A 26702-nucleotide genomic window follows, 5' to 3' on the forward strand; every position below is an offset into this window, starting at 1 on the left:
AGCTACATTGTGAATGTTTACAGTTCGATTGTACAAGACTGTAAAGTTCACAGAACCTAAAGTTGAGCAAAATTGTAGTTTACAGTGCAATTGTTAAGTTTACAACTGTAAAATTGAGAGCTACATTGTGAATGTTTACAGTGTGATTGTACAAGACTGTAAAGTTCACAGAACACCTAAAACTGAGAACAAAATTTTAGTTTATAGCAAAACAGTGAAGTTTATATTTGTAAAGTCTGACTATAACTGTCAAAATTGAAGTTTACAGTGCAACTGTACATTTTAGAGCAAACCTGTAAAGTTTACAGAGCACCTAAAGTTGAGCAAAATTGACGTTTACAGTGCAATTGTAAAGTTTACAACTGTAAAGTTGAGAGCAAAATTGTGAATTTCACAGTGCAGTTTACAAATAAATATTTTTTACAATTCCACACATTCGAATTAACTCATGTCCAAAGATTAAAGACAATACAAGCATGATTTAAATCTGAAATAAATTTCACTACGTCAATTTGCAGCACAATACTTTAAGCCGACTCATTTGGAGAGGAATTCTGGGTTAGTTTACCAGTGGTTCTCCATAGAGGGCTTTAGAGAGAACGCCACACACTTCCTGTAAGCTCCCGTCCAATAGCATACTCTGAAGCCCTGCCATGAAACTGCCGTCTCCCTTCCCCAGTTCCTCAGCAAACACTGCGTGAACAAACACACTCGAATCATCAGACCAGCTCACACACAAACCAGGCGTCCCATAATCCTGAGCGCTCTGGTGAGAGGAATGGTTCAACATCAAATTGCACAGGTACCATAATTTTGATACTAAATATTATTTTATGGTTTTGTATTGTTTTTTTTTTTTAAATACATTATTTACACTTCTACAACAAGGCAAAATACAGTAGTCGACATATGAAGTGGATCAAAACCTTCCATCAAAGTTATACATAAATTTTTAACAATACCCGTTCTTGTCTGAACTGTTTTGATCCACTTCAAATGTCGACTTCAAACTGTAGTTCAATACGTTTTTAGAGAAGAGCTCTTTTTTGGTATCTTACTGTTCTTGCAGTCTTCATCAGCCTGATCGTAGTCTTTCTGTTGGATTAAATCACACACAAATGCCAATCAAAACATGCTAAAAACTAATATAAACGAAAATAAGAAATTATAGTGAAAATATGGGTACTGTGAGAGCTCCGCATTAACTTATACAACTTTTAAAAGTTTTGAAATTAGCAGATAAAATCAATAGACATGGACGATTTTCTTGAACTAACTTGTGTAATGACAATTTTACAGATGATTTGAGTATGTAGATCTTAGTTTAAAACACACTAAATGTCAAACTGAAACATTCATCACACACCCGTTTTATAGTTGTTGGACACTTGAGTCTAGTTGTTGACAGACTAAAAACGGTGTTCGCACTCAAGTCGAGCTAATCTTAAAAAGACGGGGTTATCTTTTCAGAAACATTGCAGGTCAAAGATACAGGGCAGGATATCAACACACATCACCAGCCAAACAGGGATAAATCTAAAGTAGAGCCCGACCGATAAAGGATTTTGAAGGCCGATACCGATACAAATATTTGTTGGTTTTAAAATCCAATATTCCGATATATCAGCCGATATTTCTCAGAAACGCGAAACAAAACATTAACAGATTTCCCTAACATAGTTATTTGTGGTTATTTATGAGTTTTAACTAAAATAATATGATAAAGCATTTTAACAAGAAACTTGTTTCTTTTCTCACAACAGAACAGAGGAACATCAAAATATATTAAAGTTCTGATAAATAAATTAATAATTAGTCCCTACATGGCCTTATAAGCTACCTTATAATTACAATGTCAGCTTGCTTATCCCTTTACCTGCACTTTTTAAATTTATTCCATCAAGCTTCATCAAACCATTTTCAATCATCAGTTGCTGCCTGCCTTCTAAAACCTACTATTTATCAATTCTAAATCCATTATAGATGGACAGTATGCAACGCACACTTGGAGTCGTTGGATTTCACATACACGTGTAAAAGAAAAGCTGACTTTTCTGCACAAGATACGTTTGATACTTTTTCTCTATGCCTAAATGTTCACTCCTCGCAAGTATAACTTACGTTTTACAATGCAGGGACTGTAACTAGAGATATGCTAGTTATAAATACAGTAATCATTACTTTATTTAGGCAGACAAAGTTCATTGTGGTTTCCAAGCTCATTAATGTTAACGTTAGCGGTCTTCCACTGATGATAGTGGCATTAGCTAGCTTTGTGGTTAGCTAGTCTATGATGAGCCATAATTTAGCAATGATAACGTTTTATTTTATTTTTTAAATATTAATTTATCGGCCATTTATAACTGCCGATACCGATAATATCGATACCGATATTATGGAAAATGCCTAATATCGGCCGATAATATCGGTCGGCTGATATATAATCGGTCAGGCTCTAATTTAAAGTGTGTGTTTTTGTTGTTGTAAAGTAATAATGATGCAAGATGGATGTCTGTTTTGGTGGTATGTCCTGATCTTCAGTGCTGCTATGTCACTTACACACTCTGCCTTAAAACATACAAAGGTAGGATTTTTTCCCCTTAGTTTTGTTTCTAACACGTCAGTATATGTTATACAGTGTATATGCCAGTATAGATCCAAACCAAATTCAAAAAATGATAAATAACACATTCCCATACAAAGCTGAGCCCATTGTCATAAAGACACATTCGAAAACAACATGCTTGTGTGTGGCGCGGTCTCACCAGCTGGAGGCGTGCTGCTATACGGTAGAGCAGGGCACGCTTTCGGAGGAGGGCCGTGTTGGGGGTCGGGGTTCGGGGCCCCATGGCCAGCAGGGCCTCTGTGCTGTGGGCCACTGCCGCCTCATACTCCTGCCTCACTAATGATCCAATGGCCTCGTCACATGACTTCTGTGGCCTCCTGTCCTCCATGACTCTGGGACAGAGTTTCTGTCATGGGAGATACAAGGGGTTAAACACTTCAAAATTGCCTGGACATTTGCTTAAATTGCAGTTATACAAAGAGCAGTCATACTTAAGACATTATGCTCTTATTTTTTAGGGAATATTGCAGTGATTTATACATCCTGAATCAATCTCAATCAATTAATTAATCTAAATATCTTCCCTCCCTCTTGCAGCTCTTCTCTTCTCTGATGATGCGTTTACTGGCGTGAGAACCTGTCACTCACATGAGATCAGCCAATAGCAAACCACAACCATCCAATCAATTGACCTATGGATAAGCCACGCCCCCTCCACTCACTCGGACACATTCAACATTCAGGGACAGGCGCTATGGCAGCCGTCACAGTAGGAGACATTTCACAGGAGGAAATTGGTGATTTTGGAGATTATGCATCATCTTGAAGTCCCCTAAAGGGCATTAACTGTGCATTGGAGGGTTATATTAATAATTTTATTGTTGAGAAGGCCGATGAAAAGCTTCAGCTCCAGGCAAAAATGTACAGGTCACAGTGAAAACGTGATAACCCGCATATCGTTGCCATCACCGTTTGCTACTACAGTATTTACATGAACCATTCATTGTTAACGTTTGTTATCTCGGTTATTTACAGATACGTTAATGAAGCTAAGTGACATGTTGTACAGCGTAGAGCAGCTAACTTTAATGTTTTCTAATGTTAGGCTAACGTTACGTTAGAGATTTTAAAGATAACGTTCAAATACGTTGTTGACTTAACCTCAGATCAGATGTAGACATTGTTTAATTTATCCACGTTTAGTTGGTGTTGTGGTCTACCCTACCGCATAACTTAATCCAGAGCAGACACTTATCTCGGTTGAGATGTGGCTTGGGAAAGGGGAAAAAAATACACACCGTCGGGAAACTAGTGTCGGAGTTGCATGTACCCCATGCACACCATTTGACCATTTCAAACTCAAAATGACAAGAAAAAACGAATGAAAACTGACTAACTGCAATGCATTTCAATGGAAGTGGAAGCAGAGAATGTCCGAGTGTATTGGGTTAGCTGCGCACTGTGATTGGCTCATCGTGTTTCAGGGCGTGGCTTAGCCATAGTTCAATTCCACATGGACAAAATCAAGCCCCGCCCTACATCTATTCTTGTTTGAGAAGCCGTTTCACGCTGATATACGTCATAATAGGGAAGAAAAGACATTAAAACTGTCTAAATCTGCATTTTTAGTTCACTTGGAAGTTCACTTGGAACTTTTGGTGATAAATACTGGATGTATGAAGTTCACACAGGCGTAGAAAAGCACATTCCCACAAATCAACAACATGATCCAATAACGCTTGACAACCACAAAGTTTCACAGCGTTTTAGCGCTTGACAACCACAAAGTTTTAGATTGATCAGTTGAGATTTTCAAAGTTATGATTACTACTAGCCTATTCAAGGCAGAAACGACTATAAAAACAGTTGAACGTCTATCTGAAAAACTGAAACCTGAGGAATGTACCGACTCGAGACAGACACAATTGCACTCAAATACACATTTTCACACCGGTTGCGCTGGTTTGTGCAAATACTATTGTAGTGTGTGTAGTCATTTTTCCTTTTCTGTAATATTTGGGTCACAGCTGTAACGTCCATCTGGGCTGAGTTAGCAGAGGCTGCTGGGAATGCTTTTTCCATATTGTTTTTTGTTTTTTTTATATATTTTTCAAAAAAGTATATTCTAAGCAACTCATGAAGCGACACATGTCCTGGATCAACTGATGACCATCATCTGAGCAGACGCCAGCAATAGATCAGCCACAACAATACTTTGGTAAATACAATAAAGGTACTAGTGCCTTAGTATTTTGAACATTTCCTGTTTTCCCTTATATGTACAACGGTAGGATCTTTGAATCATTCAAATATAAAGTGTACCAGTGGAAATGATTTCATAATCAATCTGCACCATAGTATTTATCAAAGTACAATAAGCACTACCATCTGATAGCATCATTGTACAACGATGCCAGATAAGGGTGCTCCGATCCCTGGACGTAGCATTAGCCGAAATGATCGCTGAAATAAATTAACAATAAATTAAGTTAATTTTTTTATACACAGCTACGAAAAGATTTACAGTAAGTGCAAGAATCGGGCTTCAGTCAATGGGGTCGCTCTGTCCATTTGTTTTACTGTCTATGGTACGACCCTGCAATTGATACAGCCCTAAAATGGCCGACTCCCTGATGAGTGCCCTGACTAGTGAACATAAAGCTGATTGAGACAGACCCGAGGTCTGTTTTAGCGCGCCACACATACATATTTAATGTGCACTTTCGTAAAACAAATTACTGGAAAGTTATTTATTTTCTGTTTATTTTTATCTGCCGTCATTTACATTTATTCATTTAGCTGCTGACGTTTTTATCCAAGGCGACTTACAATTGCTATACATGTCAGAGGTCGCACGCCCCTGGAGCAACTAGGGGTTAAGCGTCTTGCTCAGGGACACATTGGTGTCTCACAGTGGATTCGAACCCGGGTCTCTCACACCAAAGGCGTGTGTCTTATCCACTGCGCCATCACCACCCCAATATCCAATATCTTTATTACTTGCTCGGACTTTACTGACAAGTAAAATACAAGAAGTTTATAAAATAAGAAGTTTATATCAGCAGTCACATTATCTTATTCTTAATTGTGACGTGACCATACAGTCCGTTTACAACTTCTACCATTGTGACTGATTTTTACACATACAAATGTCTTTACACAGTGCCTGTGTGAGTGTATATAGACAGATAGATAGATAGATAGATAGATAGATAGATAGATAGATAGATAGATAATCATATCAGAGTGATTTCTAAAGGATCATGTGACACTGAAGACTGGAGTAATGATGCTGAAAACAGCTTTTGATCACAGGAATAAATTACATTTTATATTATATTAAAATAGAAAACCTTTATTAAAAAATTTTAATTAATTTTTACAATATTACTGTTTTTCTGTGTTTTGATCAAATAAATGCAGGCTTGATGAGCAGAAGATACTTTAAAAATGGTCATGTTTCCAAACTTTCCTGTATATCCTAGGCATATAAATGTTACTGTAATTGTTAAATAGGAATTGATGTCAGATGGCACTTTTTTTCTCTTTTTGGATTGATTTTAATAACTTTAATGTACCTGAATTGTGTACCAAACAACACAAAATGCAAGTATCGGATCGGGGCTCGGTATCGACAGATACTCAATATCCAGTTCAACTCTGACTGAAGGCACAAAAAACTTGATCAGGACATCCCTAGTGACAAACATTATTTATTATGAGTATATCATATCCTGTAATAGTGTACACTGTACAGTACACTAAAATAACTAATGTCACCTCACCCGCTGCTTTGCAAATCTATTATTGAAACTATAGTCTCCAACAAAATATCATAGTTATTGTTATATTGTCTAATTACACACACACACACACATTTATATATATATATATATATATATATATATATATATATATATATATATATATATATATGTGTGTGTAAAATGTGGCCTGGGGACTCAAGAATGTGTAATAAACACAGGACTTAAATTGTATATATTTAACCATGATAATATATAATATATGCTATATAAAAAATAATGAAATCACTTATATGTTATACATTATATAATTTATTTTTAAAATATTTTATGTAGCGTAAATGTCTTCAAAAGTCATGGGATCCTGCAAGTTGTAAATAAAGTTTGTGGGAATGTCAAAAATATTAATAATGTTCAATATAACATGATATACTGCACTGTTGTTGATATTTGAATAACGTAAAATGTTAATGTAGAACACACCTCGTCCGTGCTGACAGAGTCGTCCACTACTACACACACACACTCACATTATGGGACTGTCAGATATCACACATAATAACACACAGTCTTAGCAAACCAACATCTAATTAACCACGAGCGCACCAAACAAGGCAACAGAGCCTCAGTAAAATATATAAACACTCTATATTTGGATTCCGGGTCAGTTAATAATAGATGTCCCGTCTGAGTGTGAGTGTGTGGCCGCGTCTCAAAAGCCATCGCGCTGCCTACCAAGACAACATTATTGAGGAGACACCGTCACAGACACGTTCCGCACGTAAAGTTCCACCGTTCGACTCGTACGTTTCACCCGGTTCATTAGAACGCGCCATTCGAACGTTCAAAACCCGGTTCCGAACTCTAAAACGTGATGTCTAGGAAGGCAGCCCGCTAGGTTTTGAAACACAGCCCCTGTGTCCGTTCAGAAAGAACAACAACAACTGCGTGTGTTCCGCCACATCAACGCGAATACTCACAATCAGCCGAAGCGTGCAGCGATATTTAAAATGCGATTATATGACGTCGACGATAATTATCGATCACTTCTATATAAAAGAGAAAGATCATAAAACGCGTATGCCTTCTGCGATGTTCGCTGCTCTCATGGCCTTGAGTCCCAGCCGCCCCCGGACACAGACATTAAAATCATCCTGCAACATTTACAAAACTATCTTTCCTGAATCTCACTCATATACACTCTGACTCCTCACTGATGTGTGTGTCCATGTGATGATCAACGCGGATGTATAGTGAATATCGCAGTTACACGCGAGCATCTTTAGCTGCTAGTCAGAGTAGCGCAGCTGCGATCAGGCCTTTTCATCATCACATTAGCTACTCGTGCTAACGCGCGCCGCGATACCTCGCGTTCCGACGCGCGTGTTACACGAGCTGACAGCCGCGTGTTGATGGCGGGATCGACGGAGGAGAGAGCCGAGGAGGGCGAACGGCGCGCGGCAGGAAGGTGTTGGAGGAAGTCTGCACTTACCTAGCTTTACTTTCTACGCCATCTTGGATCCACTTGTCAGCTGTCGCAGTGCATTATGGGTCAAATATTTCTGCGCACCGCTTCCTGCCAGCACTCGCTCAGAACCAACACACACACACACACACACACACACACTGCAGAAGCTTCGTTCTGTAGACCAGATTCACTTCTTAACTGCTATTTTGTATTCACAAAAACTTTTCCTTTTAAGTTCTTATCTTTTTATGGTCGTTCTAAGGCAAAATGATTTGGTTACACTTTATAAGGTAACTTTATTTTACAGTGTCCTTGTTACATATGTCACATGTAGGCTACTTGCCATAGTAATAGCACTATTGTGCTTCATTACATGATGTGAGTGATTGTGATAATTTACTGTTATGGTAAGTATGCAACTAACCATCAACCAAACCCTAACCATAACTCTATAGTAAATACGTGCTTCATATTAGTCAGTCAGTCAGTACTTAAATATATTACACTGTAACAATGACACCTTAAAATAAAGTGTAACCCATTGTTACTCTAATAAGTACTGAGTAATTTAATTAAAATGTTACGGTTCAGGTTTGGTTTAGTTACTTGTAATTTACTGTTAAGCACGTTACCACATCACCTTAAAATATAGTGTTACCCAAAAGTTAACAATAATTCATATTCCAGAAAATAATCTTCTTAAAAATCATCGTAAATAACTTCAGGATAACCTCCAACCGGTCTTAAATCCCCAAAGGAACATTCTCACTAACTTTACTTTAAAGTTGGAATTTACCTACGAATTTTCTCAACCTCTTTCTTGAGAAGATTTGAGTGAATCCGGCCCTATAGGGGGTTCCAACGTTTTTATACCGAGGACCCGATACGATGATTATGATTCTTTCTTTTTTTTTTATTGTTAAAAATATTTATGTTATGTACATTTGTATGATTCTAAGGTCATTTTACAGGGAAAAGTATGTACTTTAACACTCAGCAGATCTATCTATCCATCCATCCATCCACACTAAAAAATATTTTCATGATTTGTAATCACAACATTTTTTCTTTTGTCTAATCAACTTAGATAATTGATGTAGTTCAGATAACATAATATTTTGGGTTTCTGATGATTAAATCAACCTCCTTCATTGTATCAACTCAATTTTTCCATTTCAATAAACTTAAAATTTTAAGGCAACCAGGTTACTTATTTTTAAAGTTAAACCAATAATATTGTAAATCTATCTATCTATCTATCTATCTATCTATCTGTCTGTCTGTCTGTCTGTCTGTCTGTCTGTCTGTCTGTCTGTCTGTCAGTCAGTCAGTCTGTCAGTCCGTCCGTCCGTCCGTCCGTCCGTCCGTGTCTATCTATCAAATTGGGATAAATAAAATAATTCGCAGAGATCTACAGATTTAAATGTTTATACTATTATCAGAAGCAAGGCATACATTTTCAGAACTCTTAGTGCTAATAAACATTTCAGCCCGTTTCAGTACAATACACAAAATCACAAAGTATGTTTTTCACAACACAAAATAACGGTTTCATACAGTCACTTCATTCACAGTAGGCTAACACATGCCTTCCATAATTACTTTCAAAATTTGAGTAGCACCTCTTCACGTTCAGTTTAATGCATTTTTCTATTATTTAATCCATTAATTTATAATTTTGTTCATCTGTAGATTTAGATATTGATTCTATATTTTTTGGTTTTTTCCCCTGATATGTATAACCAATAGTAATTAATTTGTTTCACGTAGGCACGTAGGCTAAGTGATTAAAAGATTATTACTACCACTATGCACGCATGTGTATGTGTGTGTGTGTGAGACAGATACATTGCCATTTGTGAACAGAGCATGCAGGATTCAGATTGATCAGAGATTCATCAGTAGAAGGGAGAAAGATGTCATCAAATACACCATTTTACATAACACTGTGTGTGTGTGATACTGTAAACAGATTACCATGATAGAGACTGACTGTAACTACTGTAACTCACCCTACAGGATAAGTTTCAGTCATATGTGAGGACATGTAGCCTACTGTGTTGACAGCAAACTCATGACAGTTTCAGATAATGTCATCACACCTTTTGATGACATATGTAGCCTATAACGTTATGAGTTAGGTAATGTGTGTGTGTGTTTTCTAAACTGTAGCCTGTTACTGTAATTATTTCGGAAAAAGGCTGATTCGAAACATGTTTCTTGCATTGTTTACTGTTGAATGAAAAGTACTAAACCGAAATAAGATAACACTTTTTTTTCGTTTTTTTCTGTGATTAAACCAATATAAATACAATAATCCTGTGTTTGAAACAATTATTGTGTGGACTGAAATGTGAAAGAGGTCAGGGTTAGATTTGTGCACTAAGAGTTTAGAAAATGCACAGCTTGTTCAAAAATACCAAAGCGAATAAAAAAAACATTTTGTATTACTAAATACTGATATTCATTTTATTTAATGTATTTGTCACAGTATCTTGCATGTTATATCACCAGACTCAGATTGTTCAGATTGTTAGACTCAGATAACCATCCACAAACTTAAACGCAAGCAAACAAAACAAACCAACTCTTTTTCGCAGTGTTTATTGCAGCAGCTGGTGTGTGGCGTTTACAGTCACTAGCGCCGCCTGTCGGTTCAAGGCGTTATTGACCGATGAAAACATTGTGATGCGTTGCGCCACACACACTCCCACATTGAGTGTGTCTTTCTCCTTGCAAACTTACCATCCCGCGTTAACGCAGCGGAGTAAACGACAGCTGCACAATATCTCTCACTAGATTAGAAGAGGAAAACAATGCAATAACTCCAGGTGCGCCGTTTTTACTTTGACATTCACGCAGATCAACGCTATCGTCTGTGTGGAGCGGGACGGGACAGGTGCACGGGAAGCAGCGGCACATTAAAGAAGACGAGAGCACACATCCGCTTCATTTTAAAGTAGAAAATCAGCATAAACACCGGGACGCGTTGACAATCGTCTTCTCAGCTGGATTTGTGGCGTGTTTCCCCGCGCGTAAAAACGCACGAGCATCTGCAAATTCCAAGAGTGAATTCATTACAACATCACAAACAGCGCGCGCGCGCGCGTTCACCACCGCAAACACAAACGGCGAAAGCGTTTTCCACAGAAGTGCACTGATATTTTCCATTTTTCTATGTGACAACTCGTGATTGCATGCATCACCAGATGGCTCGATTGATTTAGATGATCACTGGCACCCGATCTAGCGTGGGAATCGTAAGGAGAGGACGATGTTGGTGAAGGAGTACCGAATATGTATGCCACTAACTGTGGAAGAGGTAAGTGCACTAAGTTTATAGCTATTTAATTGATCACTGTTATGGTGAAATGGTGAAATCTTGAAACAGTTAATTCAATATATCCAGTGACTCATTGGTAAATGCACCCCTATGACCTTTATTGTGATTAATTTGTCTCAAAATGGTATTGTCGTTTATTTGACGGCAGTTTACACCAGTTTTTCTTGTTTGCAACTTTTCCCTCTCTCCCGGAGACACAGTGCGGCGATTCATAGTTCTCCACATGGTGGCGCTGTGGAGCTTTCCATCGCCATCACTCTTTGTCCGGGATTGGAGTTGTTGTTGCTCATTTAGCGTGGTTTTGACATTGTTTCGATGTACTTTTTAATTGGAAAACAAGATGATTACTTTGATAAACTGTCATTTGAGTGGTTGCGTTTTTTATAACGAGTCATTTACACAGTCACAGACCAGTATCATTTCTGAAATTGAAAACCCTGCAGCTGACTGACTTTTATTTTATAACGTAAATGAACGATTTGGACTGCATTACATTGTTTTTTTGGGGAGGCATCCACGGTAGCTGTATCCTAATGCATCATAACCATTAACGACTTGTATTTTTCTACACAATCAATCAATCAATTTGAAATTGGACTTTGGGAATGGCTGAAATAACAAATTAAATCAAACGTAGAGCTTTGTGTTATTAGTCTGTTAAAACTGAGGTCATATGCTAGTGACCTCCTAAAAGTTGACGGTTAACTAACTGGCAATAAAAAAGCCATTTCCCAGATAGCACAAGTCTGATGTGATTTACATCTGGAAGACGTATTTTTAAGAGTGTTTGCTCATCTGGAATACGTCTATAGGACTAGACGTTTAGAAGATGTCTTTAAGATGTAATGATTTAGAATGTATGTTAAACTGACATCTTATAAACGTCTATTTGACATCTGACAGGAAACATCCTATAGACGTATTGCAGATGAGCTAACACTCTTAAAAATACGTCTTCCAGATGTAAACATCACATCAAATACACTTGTGCTATCTGGGTTGACATGTCTAAACCCCCTGATAGCACACGTACATCACAGAGATGTGTGTTTACATCTAGTAGACATATTTTTTAGAGTGTTTGCTCGTCTGCAATTTACGTCTATAAGACGTTTCCTGTCAGATGTCGAATAAACCTTTAGGAGATGTCTTTAAGATGTAATGATTAGAATGTGTGTTAATCAGATGTTAGTAAACAGCAGATGCTTTCCAGATGAAGTGATCTTTAACGGACATCTTGCAGACGTACGTGTGCTATCTGGGTCCTGTTTCAGTAGGATATACGTAAACTGAAAGTCCCCATGAAATCAAAATGTATGGCTTTTAGTATGTTAGCCTTATAGCTAAGCTAGTTTGCTCCAAAACAATGACAAAGTTCGTATTCAGAAGTTCAGCGTTCAAAACTTATAGTCACTTCCGCCAATATGGATCAGACATCACTCCCCAGATAGCACAAGTCTATTTGATGTGATGTTTACATCTAGAAGACGTATTTTTAAGAGTGTTTGCTCATCTACAATACGTCTATAAGATGTTTCCTGTCAGATGTCAAATAGATGTTTAGAAGATGTCTTTAAGATGTAATGATTTAGAATACATGTTAAACTGACATCTTCTAAACGTCTATTAAACGTCATCATATCTGTCCAATTAAATGCTTTCTCTGAAGCTCCGCCTCCTACACTATAAATAGATGCCGAAGCTGCGTTGAAATTGGTCATTTGTTTGCATATTTTTCTACATGGTGAATGTCACATAGTGTGCACTATATAGGGGATAGGGAATGATTCAGACATGTTTTCCATTGGGGAGAATGAAGTCTGGTTTCATGTTTATGTCACACAAACAGCGCAGCGTGAACACAGTCCAGAGACACGATACACAGAGCGGATTGTATGATCGAGTCACACAATTGATCCTTTGCTAAGCCCCGCCCTCCCTAGTTACTGTTGCTATGCCTGTCAAGCTTTCGCGGCTGGCTCATCTATTACAGTGTGTATGACATTCCCAATGAGATAATTAGTAATTTTTGGCGAACATGTGAAATATCTGAGAGAGCAAGACAAAAGGGACTGCATCATTTCTCCCCGCGGCTTTTAGATTTTCGTGAAGGAAAAAAAATCCACTTCCCCGTCCAAACTTTTAGGATACCGGGTATCAGATTTGCACAATGCTTCAGCATGTTTCCCTCGCTCGAAAGCTTACCAGACCTCCCGCTCCTAGTTACGGTCGCTAAGACACGATTGGCCAGTGGCGGTTTTCAGGCGTGGCTTAGCGAAGGGTCAATTAATTCTACACAGAATGCTATATTTTAAAGCGATATGGAGAGTAAAACTGCGCTTTACAGAGTTTAGATGTGCTGTAAACGGAACGCTATTGGCTATTTTAAAAAAGGGGGAGGAGCTTTTCAATATGTCACTTGGTTTTTACATTCAAAAACATCAAAATGAATAAGTAATAGGATATTTTGTACCCTAGTTTTGAGCCTAGCTCAAAAACGCTGGGTTTTTATGGGCGTCTCGCACTGAAGACTTGGAAGTAAACGCCCACTGCTGTGAGTGGATAACAGTTTTGCATGTTATAATGAGTTTCGACTCACCCGTCGATGCACTTGGGGGAAATTGTTTTGAAAACGTCCAATGTTGTAAATTGGCAACCGAAATGATTTGTCCATACATGTTCGACCCAGAGTCCGTGTGTTGCACAATTCCTGTCAGATCCAATATAGACGGCACAGCACCGTTCTTTACTCTTAATCGGTCTGCAAATCCAGTCTTGTTTACAAAACAATCCTCAGTGAAATGAAGCGAACAGATGGACAATGTTTTACCTCATCAGCTGGAACGTCATTAGCTCCATCTGGTTTGTCATCACGAGGTAGGCATGTATGTTATTTAGCTATGCGTGTAATACGTAAATCGGTGGGCGGGGCTAAACCGTCCGCGTTGATCTTCTTCTGCGGGGGTGGTGTTTTATCCTCTTTGACGTCATAGTTCTCCACTTTGAAAAACGAGTCGTTTGCTGAGCCTGGTGTCAATAAAAGCTTTTATTGGACTAACAAGGACGTTTTCAGTTCTGAAACTTACAGGATATTCTTATAATATGATGACCTCTTAGATGCCAAAAGCTCAAGGAAAATTTTGAATAATTAAATAATTCTGCGAATTTAATGAAGTAAATCTTCTTATACCATGGTCTGGGTGAATACTCGATTCTGATTGGCTGCAGGGTGTCCGTTAAAAAGTGATAGAGGACACCTAGTAAAGTAGTTCTGGTAAAACTGCCTGTTTACCATTCGAAATGAAGAAATAAATGCGCTGCCCACAACTGCTGTGAGTAACCATAGCAACAGGCAGTCAAAGTATCCGTTAACAATTTGCTCTATCAAAACAAACATCTAACGTTAGTTAGATACATAGCCTACTAATACAACAATGAGCGGCGACTTCGTTATTTCTTTTAACATTTATGGAGAATATGACAACTTTGACGACTGGGATGCTGCTGAAGAAAGAAAAAATGTAAATAAAACGGAGAAACGTCGCAAAGAAAATTACAACTCTGCTGCTCTGAATGAGACCCTGCGGGAGTTTTACGCAGCAGTGCGGACAACCAAGGCAGGAGAGTACAGCGTTTCAAGAAGCCTGTTTGATTAATTGTTTTATGTGTAATTTAAAAAAAAAATAACTATGCCCACCTTTGTGTTTCATGAAAAAAAAATGCATTTTTGAACCTGAAGGGATCTACAAGCTGAGCGGACTATAAATATCTCCGGTTGCTAAATAAACCAGGCGAGTTATTATTTGTAAAAACTAGATTTAGCCTAATTAAAATATAAAATAGCAGCTAATGTTTTAAAAATGTGTTATTTGGCAAGTGACCATGGTATAAGCGGGTTAATGCTCTTCGAGGTGTCCATTGTCAGGTTTTAATGGACTTCGGCGGAGGCAACCGTCCTCCGCTGCGCGTTGGCCGGTTCACGCCTCGCCGTCGTCCATTAAAACCTGACAATGGACACCTCGTCGGGCATTAACCCTTACATAAACTATATCCTGAAATTTTCGCCCTTGATTTGTTTAGATAATAGAAAACATCATTAGCTCAGTCAGTACAAACATCTCCACCGTGAACGGTGCGTATTAAAGTGTGCGTCATCATGGGGAAATATTAGAAGCATGATCTCAATGATTGCAGTGTGATCTAAGCATTTCAGAACTAATATCAAGACAATTTCTGTTCCCGCTGACTATAGCAGCCAATAAAGCAGATGCTTATGCGCATAAATCTGCATCTCAAACGGACGGACGGACTGAATGTAACTGAATGAGCAGAGGATATCTGCACTGGATGTGGCGTTGTGCTTTTGCAGGCCATCTGCTGACTGACACCACAGATGTGTGTTGTGTTCATGTTAAACATCATCATTAATATCAGCGCTTAATAAATCGAGGTCCTTTTGCATATCGTAAACAGAGTAAGCTAAACCCCAAATGATATCCCTGAGGGTGAGGTATAATATAATTTAAAAACAATTTGATGTGTGTGTGTGTGTGTGTTCATAAGAGGGAAAGTCATCTGCAAGCGTTATGGATGATTGATTTACATGGCAACGGCTGAGACCGCTATAGTTAAAATCTGTTTGATCAATTAAACGTCTTCTGAGGGGTTATTGAGCGGAGAGCATGATCACAGGTCAAATGACTCTTACATCATCACATTTTCTTGGCTCTTGGAAACAAGAGTGAGTCGTATTATTAATGTATGCGTGCAGAGAGCGAACATTTAGAGGTCCTTGAGCGATAAAAACCTCGAAGTCAGACTTGATTAATTATTGATATATAATCATTTCTGGTGGCATGTGGGAAAAATGACTTGCATGAGTGAATCCCAGTGTTAAATTTGATCATCCTAGCTCTTTATATACTTTTTTCATATACTAAGTTTTTAGTTGAAAATAATACATCCATTTGTAAATGACTTTTCATGCTATTAATTTAATTTGAAAGTGGATTTCTTCAAAAAGTATGAAGTGTGTGAGGTAAAATGAAATAATGAGATGAATGATATTATGAAATAAAAATGGTAACATCTTAATTAGGTGAGAAATTGAGCCGTGACCAGCTGAAGCCCAGGAGCTTTTCATAGGTGAAGGCAAACACGCTTATTCTTCGCATTAATTGGATATTTTCAGCTGAATCTCAAGGCCGTCTTGATAATGGATTGTTTCACCAGAGACCCTGAACAGATGAATCTTTACTTATCTAAGGCATAAAAGGAACTTAAAGGTTTGACTTTACTTGGGAAAAGGTTGTCTATGTTGTATCTCGTGGTACTCATGTGATTTTTCACATGAAATAAAAATCAACCCATCCATAAATGCGTATCATTGATCTTATGGTGACCTAATCATCCATCCACATGTTTGTAATTTTCTTATTTGTCAGATTTTCCTGTGAAAATGACAAGTCTTTCTCGGGTGACGGATACAGGACCTCTCCAATCATTTTGCCTGCTTAAAGTCGTCAATCATTTCATGCCTTAAAGGGATAGTTCATTTTTGATATGTTTTAACTTACCTCAAGGGATATGTTTTAACTTACCTCATTTTTCGGTCAAACCGTTCTTGTCTGTCAGTCATATAATGGTAGTCAAAAACGCAGACCGAAGCGCCCGGGCCCTCAGATCAGTTGGACGTGGCTGTGGTTACAAGAGGTAAAAACGATATAAATGCTGTTCGTTTTCTCACACAAACCGCTCGTTTCGTGTCTTAGGCCATCAATGTGTACTTACATTTGCGAGTCATTAAATCATGTTTAATTTGGACTTCTCTGTGCATGCTCTTTGAGGTGGACCCCCTAAACCTGCATTATATGACTGACTGACAAGAACGGTTTGACCTTAAAATATCAAAATTGAAAATACTGAAAATACTCAAAGTGAACTATCCCTTTAAAACTCTTCTTTGACCACCAAAATGACATATTTCAACCTTTAATGCCTTAAAACAGCTTGAATGTAACTCGACACCCTGCGTTTCTATATGAATACGCAAATGAGCCCCGCCTCCACTCACTCACTCAGCTTAGAGATTCACTGGTTGACGATCTGATTGGTTACAGGGTAGTTTGTGACGTCAGAAACACCAGCGATTTCAAACTGTGTTTTTGAGACGGGTTTTCTTTGGTTTTAAAATACTCAGCAATGCTGTCGACTTATGAATTCACACATGGCTTGTCTTCAGTCACACATTCACTTATCCAATCAACAACTGACGCATAGAATCAAGTCCCCAACCAAAACTTTAAAGCCTCTATAGATATAATTTTTGATTGAGAAGGCTTGTAAACGTTTAGGGCAAAATCAAAAGGTAAACAAAATGGGACATGGTGTCTGTGTTTAGTATTTTCTGTATTTTTGGTGGGTTTTAGTTAGTGTGTCAAGTAAATCTGCCAGTGTTCTCCTGGAAATGTACACAGTTCTCTTTGGAAAAGATTGGATATAACTCAAAGATTGGATATAACTTACTTTTCTTCAGTGGAACACAAAAGGAGAAATTGATTCATGTATGTGATCAAAATAAAGTCACGCAGGTTTGGAACGTCACGACAGAGAGGAAATATGGATTTGTTTTGGTAAATCCACTTCAGCAGCATTTTATTTGTGCACTTATTCTTGGCCACAAGCGTCTGTCTGGCTGTCAGCGATGTTGCTTCTTCCTGCGTTACTCGAGTCTTATGAAGTCTTCTGAGCTGCATTGCTAGTCACCAGCATGTGTTGTGTTGGAAACCAGCTTAGGATACTAATGCCACCAATAAGCTAAACTCCCGCCAGTGTTTTAAAAAAAAGTTGCCAATCATTTCCAGTCTTTATTATGTAATTCTGAGATAAGATCCACAAATATATGTTAGGAGGTTAGTAGAGCCCGACCGATAAAGGATTTTGAAGGCCGATACCGATACAAATATTTTTTTTGGTTTTAAAATCCGATATTCCGATATATCGGCCGATATTTTTTAAATTTTTTTATTTCAGAAAGGCGCAACAAAACATTAACCGATTTCCCTAACATTAGTTATTTGTAGTTATTTATGAGTTTTAACCAAAATAATATGATAATGCATTTTAAAAAGAAACTTTCTAAAAGTTTCCTTTATTGTCACAACAGAACAGACTGATGATAGTGGCATTAGCTAGCTTCATGGTTAGCTAGTCTATGATGAACCATAATTTAGCAATGGATTACGTCATACTGCTAATTGTAAAACATACGTTTTCAATATAACTGGCCAAGGAAACTTCTGCCGGCCACAAATTTTGTCATGCTTATTTGAGTTAAGAGAACTGATGGGGATGTTCTTTTAATTGTTATTCAACAATGTATGTGTCGTGACCAACTCAACGAGTGTTGCCAACAGGGACGGTGTAGAGTGCCCTCTGGTGGACAAACTATACAACTCCAACACTCATGACATGGTTCAAGTGATACAAATATTTACAAATATTTTACCGATACAAATATTTTTTTGATTTTAAAATCCGATATTCCGATATATCGGCCGATAATTTTTTAATTTTTAATTTCACAAACTACACAACACTCATGACATGGTTCAAGTGTGTTTCGTCCGTTTTTATTTTATTTTTGAAATATTCATTTATCGGCCATTATAACTGCCGATACCGATAGTTTGGAAAATGCCTTATATCGACCGATGATATCGGTCTGACGATATATCGGTCTGGCTCTAGAGGTTAGCAAAAGTTAATTACGTTCACCAGTAAATAAAATGAGATCTGCCAATTAACAAAAAATGTCATAAACACAAGTGATTTGTGAATCACTTCACCTCATTTTGAAACATTTCTGGCGGTGAGATGCGAGACTCCACCCACCGTCTACTCGAGCCAATTAGATAACAGGTTGTGGAGATTAATCGCGTTCTTTCTCCAACCAATCACGTTGAATCAGTTTTGTGAAACCCCTACGATATATTTGTGGATCTCATTCTGTCCATTTCGTGAATCTCTACATTTGGTCTGTGTATCGTATTTGGACAAATGAAACATTTCTAATCCTATATTAAAATACTTCTTTTGTGTTCAGGTTCTTTTCATTGAAACGTCTTTTCCAGAATATGTTCTTTTGTAGCGTATCACAGCTTCAGCTCACAGTAAATGTATTATAGCTCAGAGGTCGAGCCGGAAACATCTAAAGTGATTACTCTGGTCTAAATCCATTACTGCAAGTTCAAAGAAGACACTTTTCTGTACTCACTGTGTGTGAAGATATGTTAATGTTGTGTTGAACACGTGTAATGGACTGCTCTTGTCAGATGTAAGAGGATGGACTGAAAGGGTTAGATGGCTCCCCTTTTCATGGCTTGTTAAAAATCTGTGTAAAAATGGCAACTGTGGTTGCCAGAACTTTACAGTAAAAAATATATCGTAGGAACCTTTTAAGTTTTACAGACTGAAGCTAAATTTACACTATTTCAATTACTGATATAATTGTAGTATATCACATTACTAAAAACAAAGAGACAAAAAGGTGGATATGAAAATGTGAAATGAACAGACGGAGAACTTTATCTTATTAGATCAAATATATGTGGACAAACCTTTCCTTTGGAGACTTTTGCTGTTGAAAAAAGGCAATCCTCGCAATATTAAAATTCAAAAATTGCAATAATGTAGTATCGTAGCTTAAGTATTGTGATAATTAGAGCTGGGCCGTTTGACCAAAAATGTATAATACTTTTTTTTTCTCTCGGTTTTTCGCTTTATGATGTTTTTTTTTTCATGCATAATCAGTTGTTCAAAGCGTTTAATAAAATGTAAATTTCTTAACATTCGATTAACATTCTTCGAACCAGGAAATAACGTTAAAATCCAACGTTTATATAACGGGAGAATTGAACGTTCTAATGACGTTTGAATGATGTTCTTATTATAGCCAAGCAAGAACATTAATACAACGTTTATATAACGTTCTTATAATGTTATGAAAACGTTTTTATAACCTAAAATTGGTATCTGGGGAAGAGGAGAGATTACCGATTGCACTGAACACATGTGCTGGATTGTGTCTGAGAGTGCGCGTGGCACATTATATTCTGCGCGCGAGCAGAGAGATTTGCGCTCGCGCATTATATTAAAGGGTTAGTTCACCCAAAAATGAAAATTCTGTCAGTATTTACTCGCCCTCATGTTGTTGCAACCTCGTAAGACCTTCGTTCATCTTCGCAACACAAATTAAGATATTTAAGATATAAAGATCACTCCTGCATACTAGTCCGTAGGCTTCTTGAGGGAATGACTTGCTGTCCTCAAAAAGTCATTAAAGACATCGTTAAAATAGTCCAAGTGACTACAGTGGCTCAATTTTAACTTTATCAAATGACGAAAATACTTTTTGTGCGCAAAAAAACAACAAAAATAACGACTTTATTTCAACTATTCGTTTATTTCTCTCTCTGCCTCGAGTCAGGTTACTAGTTTAATAGCGTAAGCTTCTGTTATTGTTCGTCACACGCATCACACACACATGACCAGCGTCGGCCAATAGTGAGCCTACGTGTGACGTAGCTCTACGCAATCACACTACGTTAACTGACTACAGGCCCATGGAGAAGGAAGTGAATAGTTGAAATAAAGTCGTTATTTTTGTTTGTTTTTGCGCACAAAAGTGTTCTCGTCGTTTGATAAACTTAAGATTGAGCCCCTGTAGTCACTTGGACTATTTTAACGATGTCTTTGATGACTTTTCGATGCCAGCAAGAGTCATTCCCTCAAGAAGCCTATGGACTAGTATGCAGGAGCGATTTTAATATCTTAAATATCTTAATTCGTGTTCCGAAGATGAACGAAGGTCTTACGGGGTTGGAACAACATGAGGGTGAGTAAATACTGACAGAATTTTCATTTTTGGGTGAACTAACTCTCTAATGTACTTTCACGTTACAATAGTGCGCTCTCGACATTTGACAGGAAAATAACGCCACCTTCCCTGTACCGTAACACCAGAGCACTGCTGTTTACCCTCGGCCTCGCAGTCGCTGCTTTGAAGTGCTACATTGTAAAGGGTCTGTCTGAAACCGTATCGCACAGCGAATGAAATACATCGGTATGGCTGTATATTAAAAATTAATATCATAACAAAAATATACACTGGTTTTTGGTATGGACCGGTATACCGCCCAGCCCCACTAGTGATGATGTATTTTGGGGCCCAACCCTACTGACAATTGTAAGATACTTAAAGGGTTAGTTCACCCAAAAATGAAAATTCTGTCAGTATTTACTCACCCTCATGTTGTTCCAAACCTCTATGTGTTTATTTGTTCAAAGGAAGTTATTTGGAAGAATGTTTTAATCAAACAGATCTCATTCCCCATTGACTATCATTGTCAATGGGGAATGAGATCTGTTTGATTAAAACATTCTTCCAAATATCTTCCTTTGTGTTCAGCAGAACAAATAAACACATAGAGGTTTGGAACAACTTGAGGGTGAGTAAATACTGACAGAATTTTAATTTTTGGCTGAACTAACCCTTTAAGTATCTTAAAAACACAGGTGGTAAAGAGAAAGCCACACGATGACTCAAAGTTCATCACAATTATGACTTGACTAGATGCTAATATATAGAAATGAACTACTAAATATACAGAAGGTGCACTGTGTCATATACAAATAACATTGTGGTAACACACAGGACAGTAAAATAATGCAATAAACATTAAAAGACACGCTCTTTAACCTTTGACCCTCTAGTGGTTAAAGAAAATGAAGAACTTCGTTTTAGTTGTGCTTCAGCTCTGCGTGACTGTGGATGAATAGAGCGAGAGAGAGATTATCCCACTGCTTATAAATCACTAGGGATTACCGTAGTTCATTTTTGACTGTTTACAATCCATATTTAGGATTTATCTATATGACCCCAGCCTAAAAATAAGGGTCTTCTCTTGCGAAACACTGGTTACAAGAGGTAAAAACGATATAAATACTGTTAGTTTTCTCACACAAACTGCTCGTTTCGTGTCAGGGTGATCCAGTCCAATGTTGCTTTGAAAAACATAAAGTGACGGATTACATAATCCTGGATAGGAAAAAATGTGATTTCCAAATAGGGATCATTTTGATCCAGATTAAATGTTTTGAACAACTGGTCCGTAATGTTTTCCTTTTAAAACCAAAATTTGTCTTCGGCCGAAGAAAGAAAGTAGATACATCTTGGAAAGTAGGTAAATAATCAGGAAATTTTCATTTTTGAACTATTCCTTTAATAAATTGTGTTTTCACTTTTTTATTTGCGGCATTTGCTCTTTATTAGAATTAAGCGAATCGGGAAAGTATTGAGAGATGGGGTTAATTGAGGAAATGGCACCAGATTTAAATCACCATCTTCCGAACTGATTTGACCTTTTTACCTAACTGTATCTATATTATTTGTTTTGAACTGGCCGTGGCCCTTGAGCCTGCTGTAAATTGAAGGTCAGAGAGGTAGACAGCTGGCTTTTGTTGTATTATGAAAGAGCTCTTGCAGACCTTAGTGTTGAGGCTTTTTTGAGGTCCCACAAACCTTGCTGGTGATCACGTGGCTAATGGATCGGATCACAGTCCAGCGTTTCATGTTCGTCCCCATACGTCACGTTCTTTCAACAGTAAAGTTTCCATCGGTTGGCAAGCCAAGATCATTTCTCAGTGGTTTTCTCAAAGTATTTGACCCTAAAGCCCGTTTGAGGTCTGCCCACTGGCACCCTGACAGGAGCACAAAGGTTACAGATGAAAGTGGGAAACATTAGTGGCAGTGCAAAGGCAAATATAGCCTGGCACACAGGGCATGTGGAGAAGAAAGCGTATGAACAATCCCTGATGCTTAAAACACGATTGTACTTCAACAACGCATAGATAACATTCACCTGACAACACCAAAGATAGCAAGCAGGCAGATGATCATGTACTGTGTTTTATACAGAGCATAAAAACATCATGTCGTGATGTTTAGCAATAAAAGGTTGTCTACTTGCCAATATTTCAACTTGTTTGTCAATTTCGCACATTTTAGTTTGGCAGTAGTTCAACTAGTCAAATGTTTGTGTAACAATAGCATGTTACCTTGCTCAGAAATCCCAGACAGCCACATGGTGGCCACATCTAGTACAAGTGGACTCGACGCGTGCCGGATCTGGGCCGGGATCATGCTGCTGTCTGGGATTATATCCTCCGCTGGATCAGTCGCGTTCTTCTTCTGAGGTAAATTAAAGGCTTATTCCTCACAGCGTCGTCTTCCAAACTCGATGAAAAGTAGATGAACCTGACCAAGCTTGATGCTTTGTTCAAAGCTTTGAATGGTCTTGCTCCACAATATTTGTTTGACCTACTCCACCCTTACCGTCCGACACGGTCTCTCAGATCAGCTGAACTTGGTTTACTGTCCGCTACCTCTTACACTACGTAATACCTCATCTGTGGCAACATGACATCATGACTTTTGCGAAAACATGCGCGCCACTTTCGAGTCAAGTGGCGTGTTATCTCTACGCATTTTGAGCTATCCGCGTGTATCCACGTGTATGCGTGTTTGTCTACGCCATTAACGTCCGAGTGATTCCGCGTGTCTGTACATGCCGTCAAATGTCCGCGCGAAACGGGGGTTTAGGGATGGGGTTGAGGTAACTCATATATTTATATATACAGCAATAACGTTAAGTTCATAAACACGCTGAAAAGCGATTATGCGTCTTGATAGCACGCCAAAAATGGAAATACGAATTGGCGTGTCATACACTCGCTACTTCATGAGATCAGTCTGTCTGTGGCTACATTCAAGACCCAGTTAAAAACATATCTTTTTAATATGCGTTTTGGATAATGTGACTGTACATACATGTACATTTAGACACCCACATATACATTACAATGTAAAGCGAACTTGAGCTTCTGGAAAGGCGCTATAAACAAAACTTCTTCTGCTTATCGAGGTGTTAGGGGTAGGGGTCGACCGATTATCGGCGCCGATATTAAGCATTTTTATGGTTATCGGTATCGGCCATTTTCAAAACCGATTTGCAGATAAAATAATTTTATTTTGAAATGCGCCCTTTGTTATTCTTAATTTTGACTTTAATTTACAGTTTTACACCAGACATAGGCTATTATATATATATATATATATATATATATAGCTTCAAAATATCGGTTATCTGTCTATTTGATCTGTAATAATAATCGGTATCGGCATCGGCCCTGAAAATCACATATCGGTCGACACCTAGTTTGGGGTTTTACACACTTTTAAAGAGACATATCATGCCAAATCCACTTTTTTAGCCCTTAAATGCATTTTGTTGTATATTTGGAGTGTTTATAAGTACAGAAAAGATGAAATTATTCTCTTCGGGTGCTTCGTTTATATCTTTATTTTCTGTTTTGGTCATATTTTTCAACCTGTTCAGATTTTTCTGTTCTCTATGACATATTTTGAACACGTCACAGTATTTGCAGCGTAACTGACAAATACGGACATTGACTACCGGCCCAACACTTCGAGCAATCCGCCATTATTATTTCTCGCTCCGATTTTGTAGTCCGAGCTCAATGATGCAGAAATTACGAGAGGGCAAATTAAAAATGTTCGGTTGTTGGATGTACGTTAGTGACCTGAAGGTTCTGCAGGTTCGTCGTCGTCTTTTTCAACTCGCTCGTTCTGGCTCGAACATGTAAGGCTTGATAGACAAATCTTCCATTGTTGACATTTTGTTAACGTGTGAATACAAATGTTCTTTGACGCTATATAATCATATATCTCTAATCAAACTACAAAAATGGCCGAACGTGGTGGAGTTGAACTGAGTGTGAACTCGGCGACCTGGAGAGCGGGCGGGTTATGACACATCACCTTTTTATTTAAAGGGGCCGCTTCAAAACGAGTTGCTCACAGACGCACATCAGAAAAGGGGTAGAAAAGGGGCCTGTGGAGCTATAATAATGAGGAATTCAGACCCAAACATTGCAGTTTCGCTTTATATAGACCACAAATGTAAAAAGGAATGATTTAAAAGCATGATATGTACCCTTTAAAGTAGACACTTAAAGCTTTCTAAAGAAGGTATTTTTAATTATTTTTGCCGTTATCAGGATTTTTTTTCTTTTTAATTCTGGCTCACTTTCAATGTTCCCAATTTTAAGACCCTATTCAGATGTAATCGCTGCATGTATTCAGATATATTGACGGCCTCTGTGAACTCACATTTTCCAAGAAGATTCCTTCACCATCTGCCATGGATTCAGATTCGCGTCACAAACCAGAGCTGGAGCTGAGATTGGACACTAGCAGCCTGAGGCGCAGACTGAATTTATGAGGTGTGAAGGATTGAGGGCCAAACTGATGTCATTGGCAGTGATAGAAAAGCACCATTGAGGGCTTGAAGATGATGCTTGTGTAAAGAATGGCACTGGTAATGAGGTGCTGTTTGTTTAATGGAGAAACGCCTACAGCACAGAATACAAAGCATTTGTAACGCGTGTATGGTTTGCCACAAAACTTTGCGTGCTACTGCTAATGCAGTTCAAAATATAGGGACGCAATATTGGAGGTCATATCAATGAAACAAACGCCGTTCATCTTTTTTTAGTATTTGATTGGAAAGGATCCTCTGTCCTTGGCTATGGTCAGAGTACTACCGCAATACTTCGGCTGTATGCAGTATGTTTTAGAAATCCATTTTCTGCATAAATGGAATTCATTTTCTGTTTGGATGACTTGCCACCTCTACCGAATTGAGCAAAATACAAAATCGCACAATGCAGTGCAGTCGACTTGACCTTTTAATTTCCATTGTGATGAAAAAAATTAGCCGTACTTCATATTGTAACTGTTGAACTGGTCAACCAATCAAATATTTAGTTGACTATACGTTTTTGCTTGTGAAATGCTACTTATTATTATCCCAAAAGTTTTATGATCGTATTTTTATCGCTAACTATTAAAGGTTTTTACCTTTTGAAACCCCGCTAGCGGTCAAAACGTTCAAGAACATTGCCTGCTAACCACATTATATTTCAGCATGGCTTTGCATATTTTCAAATCGTTCTCTGATGTAAATGAAGACCAGGATGGAGAAGTATTCCCTTGTCTCTTGGCCTTTCACTGAACCTGAACTCTTTACCGTATTTTAGCGGAAACGCTGTCAAATGACAGTCGCTGTTTCCGAAACACAAAGGTTGTATCGAGGTGTTTGTGAGCATGCAGCTGAAGGTTATCACCCAGGTTTAAGATGTTGGCTGTAGCTGGTGAGTCAGCCGGCACTCAATCGCTTGTGTTCTCCTACACACGGCCAGCTAATGAAGTCATCCAATCAGGAAGCCCCCGGACTCTAGGACACACTCCTCAAATCAAAGCCGGTCTATCTGCTAGAGAGCTTGCCTTTGTGATTGGCTCTCTTGCCACCACTTTAATGTGTTGTTAAGAGTGGCCGACTCCCTTCAAGGGGATTCCTGGTGTCTGCCGGCTGATGCCACCTTCATTTAAGGCTTTAATTAGGACAAGACTGATTAAGG

The 26702-nt window shown here is 38.2% G+C and overlaps 2 protein-coding genes across 4 annotated transcripts in view; one reads left to right on the plus strand and one right to left on the minus strand.

The window, feature by feature from the left end:
* Nucleotides 1–7931, minus strand: part of helz (helicase with zinc finger) — a 78905-nt gene extending 70974 nt beyond the window's left edge. For all 3 annotated transcript variants that reach the window (XM_089128832.1, XM_089128831.1, XM_089128830.1), the window contains exons 1-4: nt 7823–7931; nt 2766–2972; nt 1059–1095; nt 569–693 (exon numbers count right to left, since the gene is read on the minus strand). In XM_089128832.1, coding sequence (XP_088984958.1) covers nt 569–693; nt 1059–1095; nt 2766–2954 — 351 coding nt within the window. In that variant the 5' untranslated portion in view covers nt 2955–2972; nt 7823–7931. The remainder of the gene's footprint in view (nt 1–568; nt 694–1058; nt 1096–2765; nt 2973–7822) is intronic.
* Nucleotides 7932–10456: 2525 nt separating this feature from the next.
* Nucleotides 10457–26702, plus strand: part of pitpnc1a (phosphatidylinositol transfer protein cytoplasmic 1a) — a 116211-nt gene continuing 99965 nt past the window's right edge. Inside the window, exon 1 of the mRNA XM_039686900.2 lies at nt 10457–11120. Coding sequence (XP_039542834.1) covers nt 11073–11120 — 48 coding nt within the window. The 5' untranslated portion in view covers nt 10457–11072. The remainder of the gene's footprint in view (nt 11121–26702) is intronic.

Source organism: Pimephales promelas, chromosome 3 (assembly GCF_988280905.1).
Source record: "Pimephales promelas chromosome 3, fPimPro1.hap1.1, whole genome shotgun sequence".
Taxonomy (NCBI): Eukaryota; Metazoa; Chordata; class Actinopteri; order Cypriniformes; family Leuciscidae; genus Pimephales; species Pimephales promelas.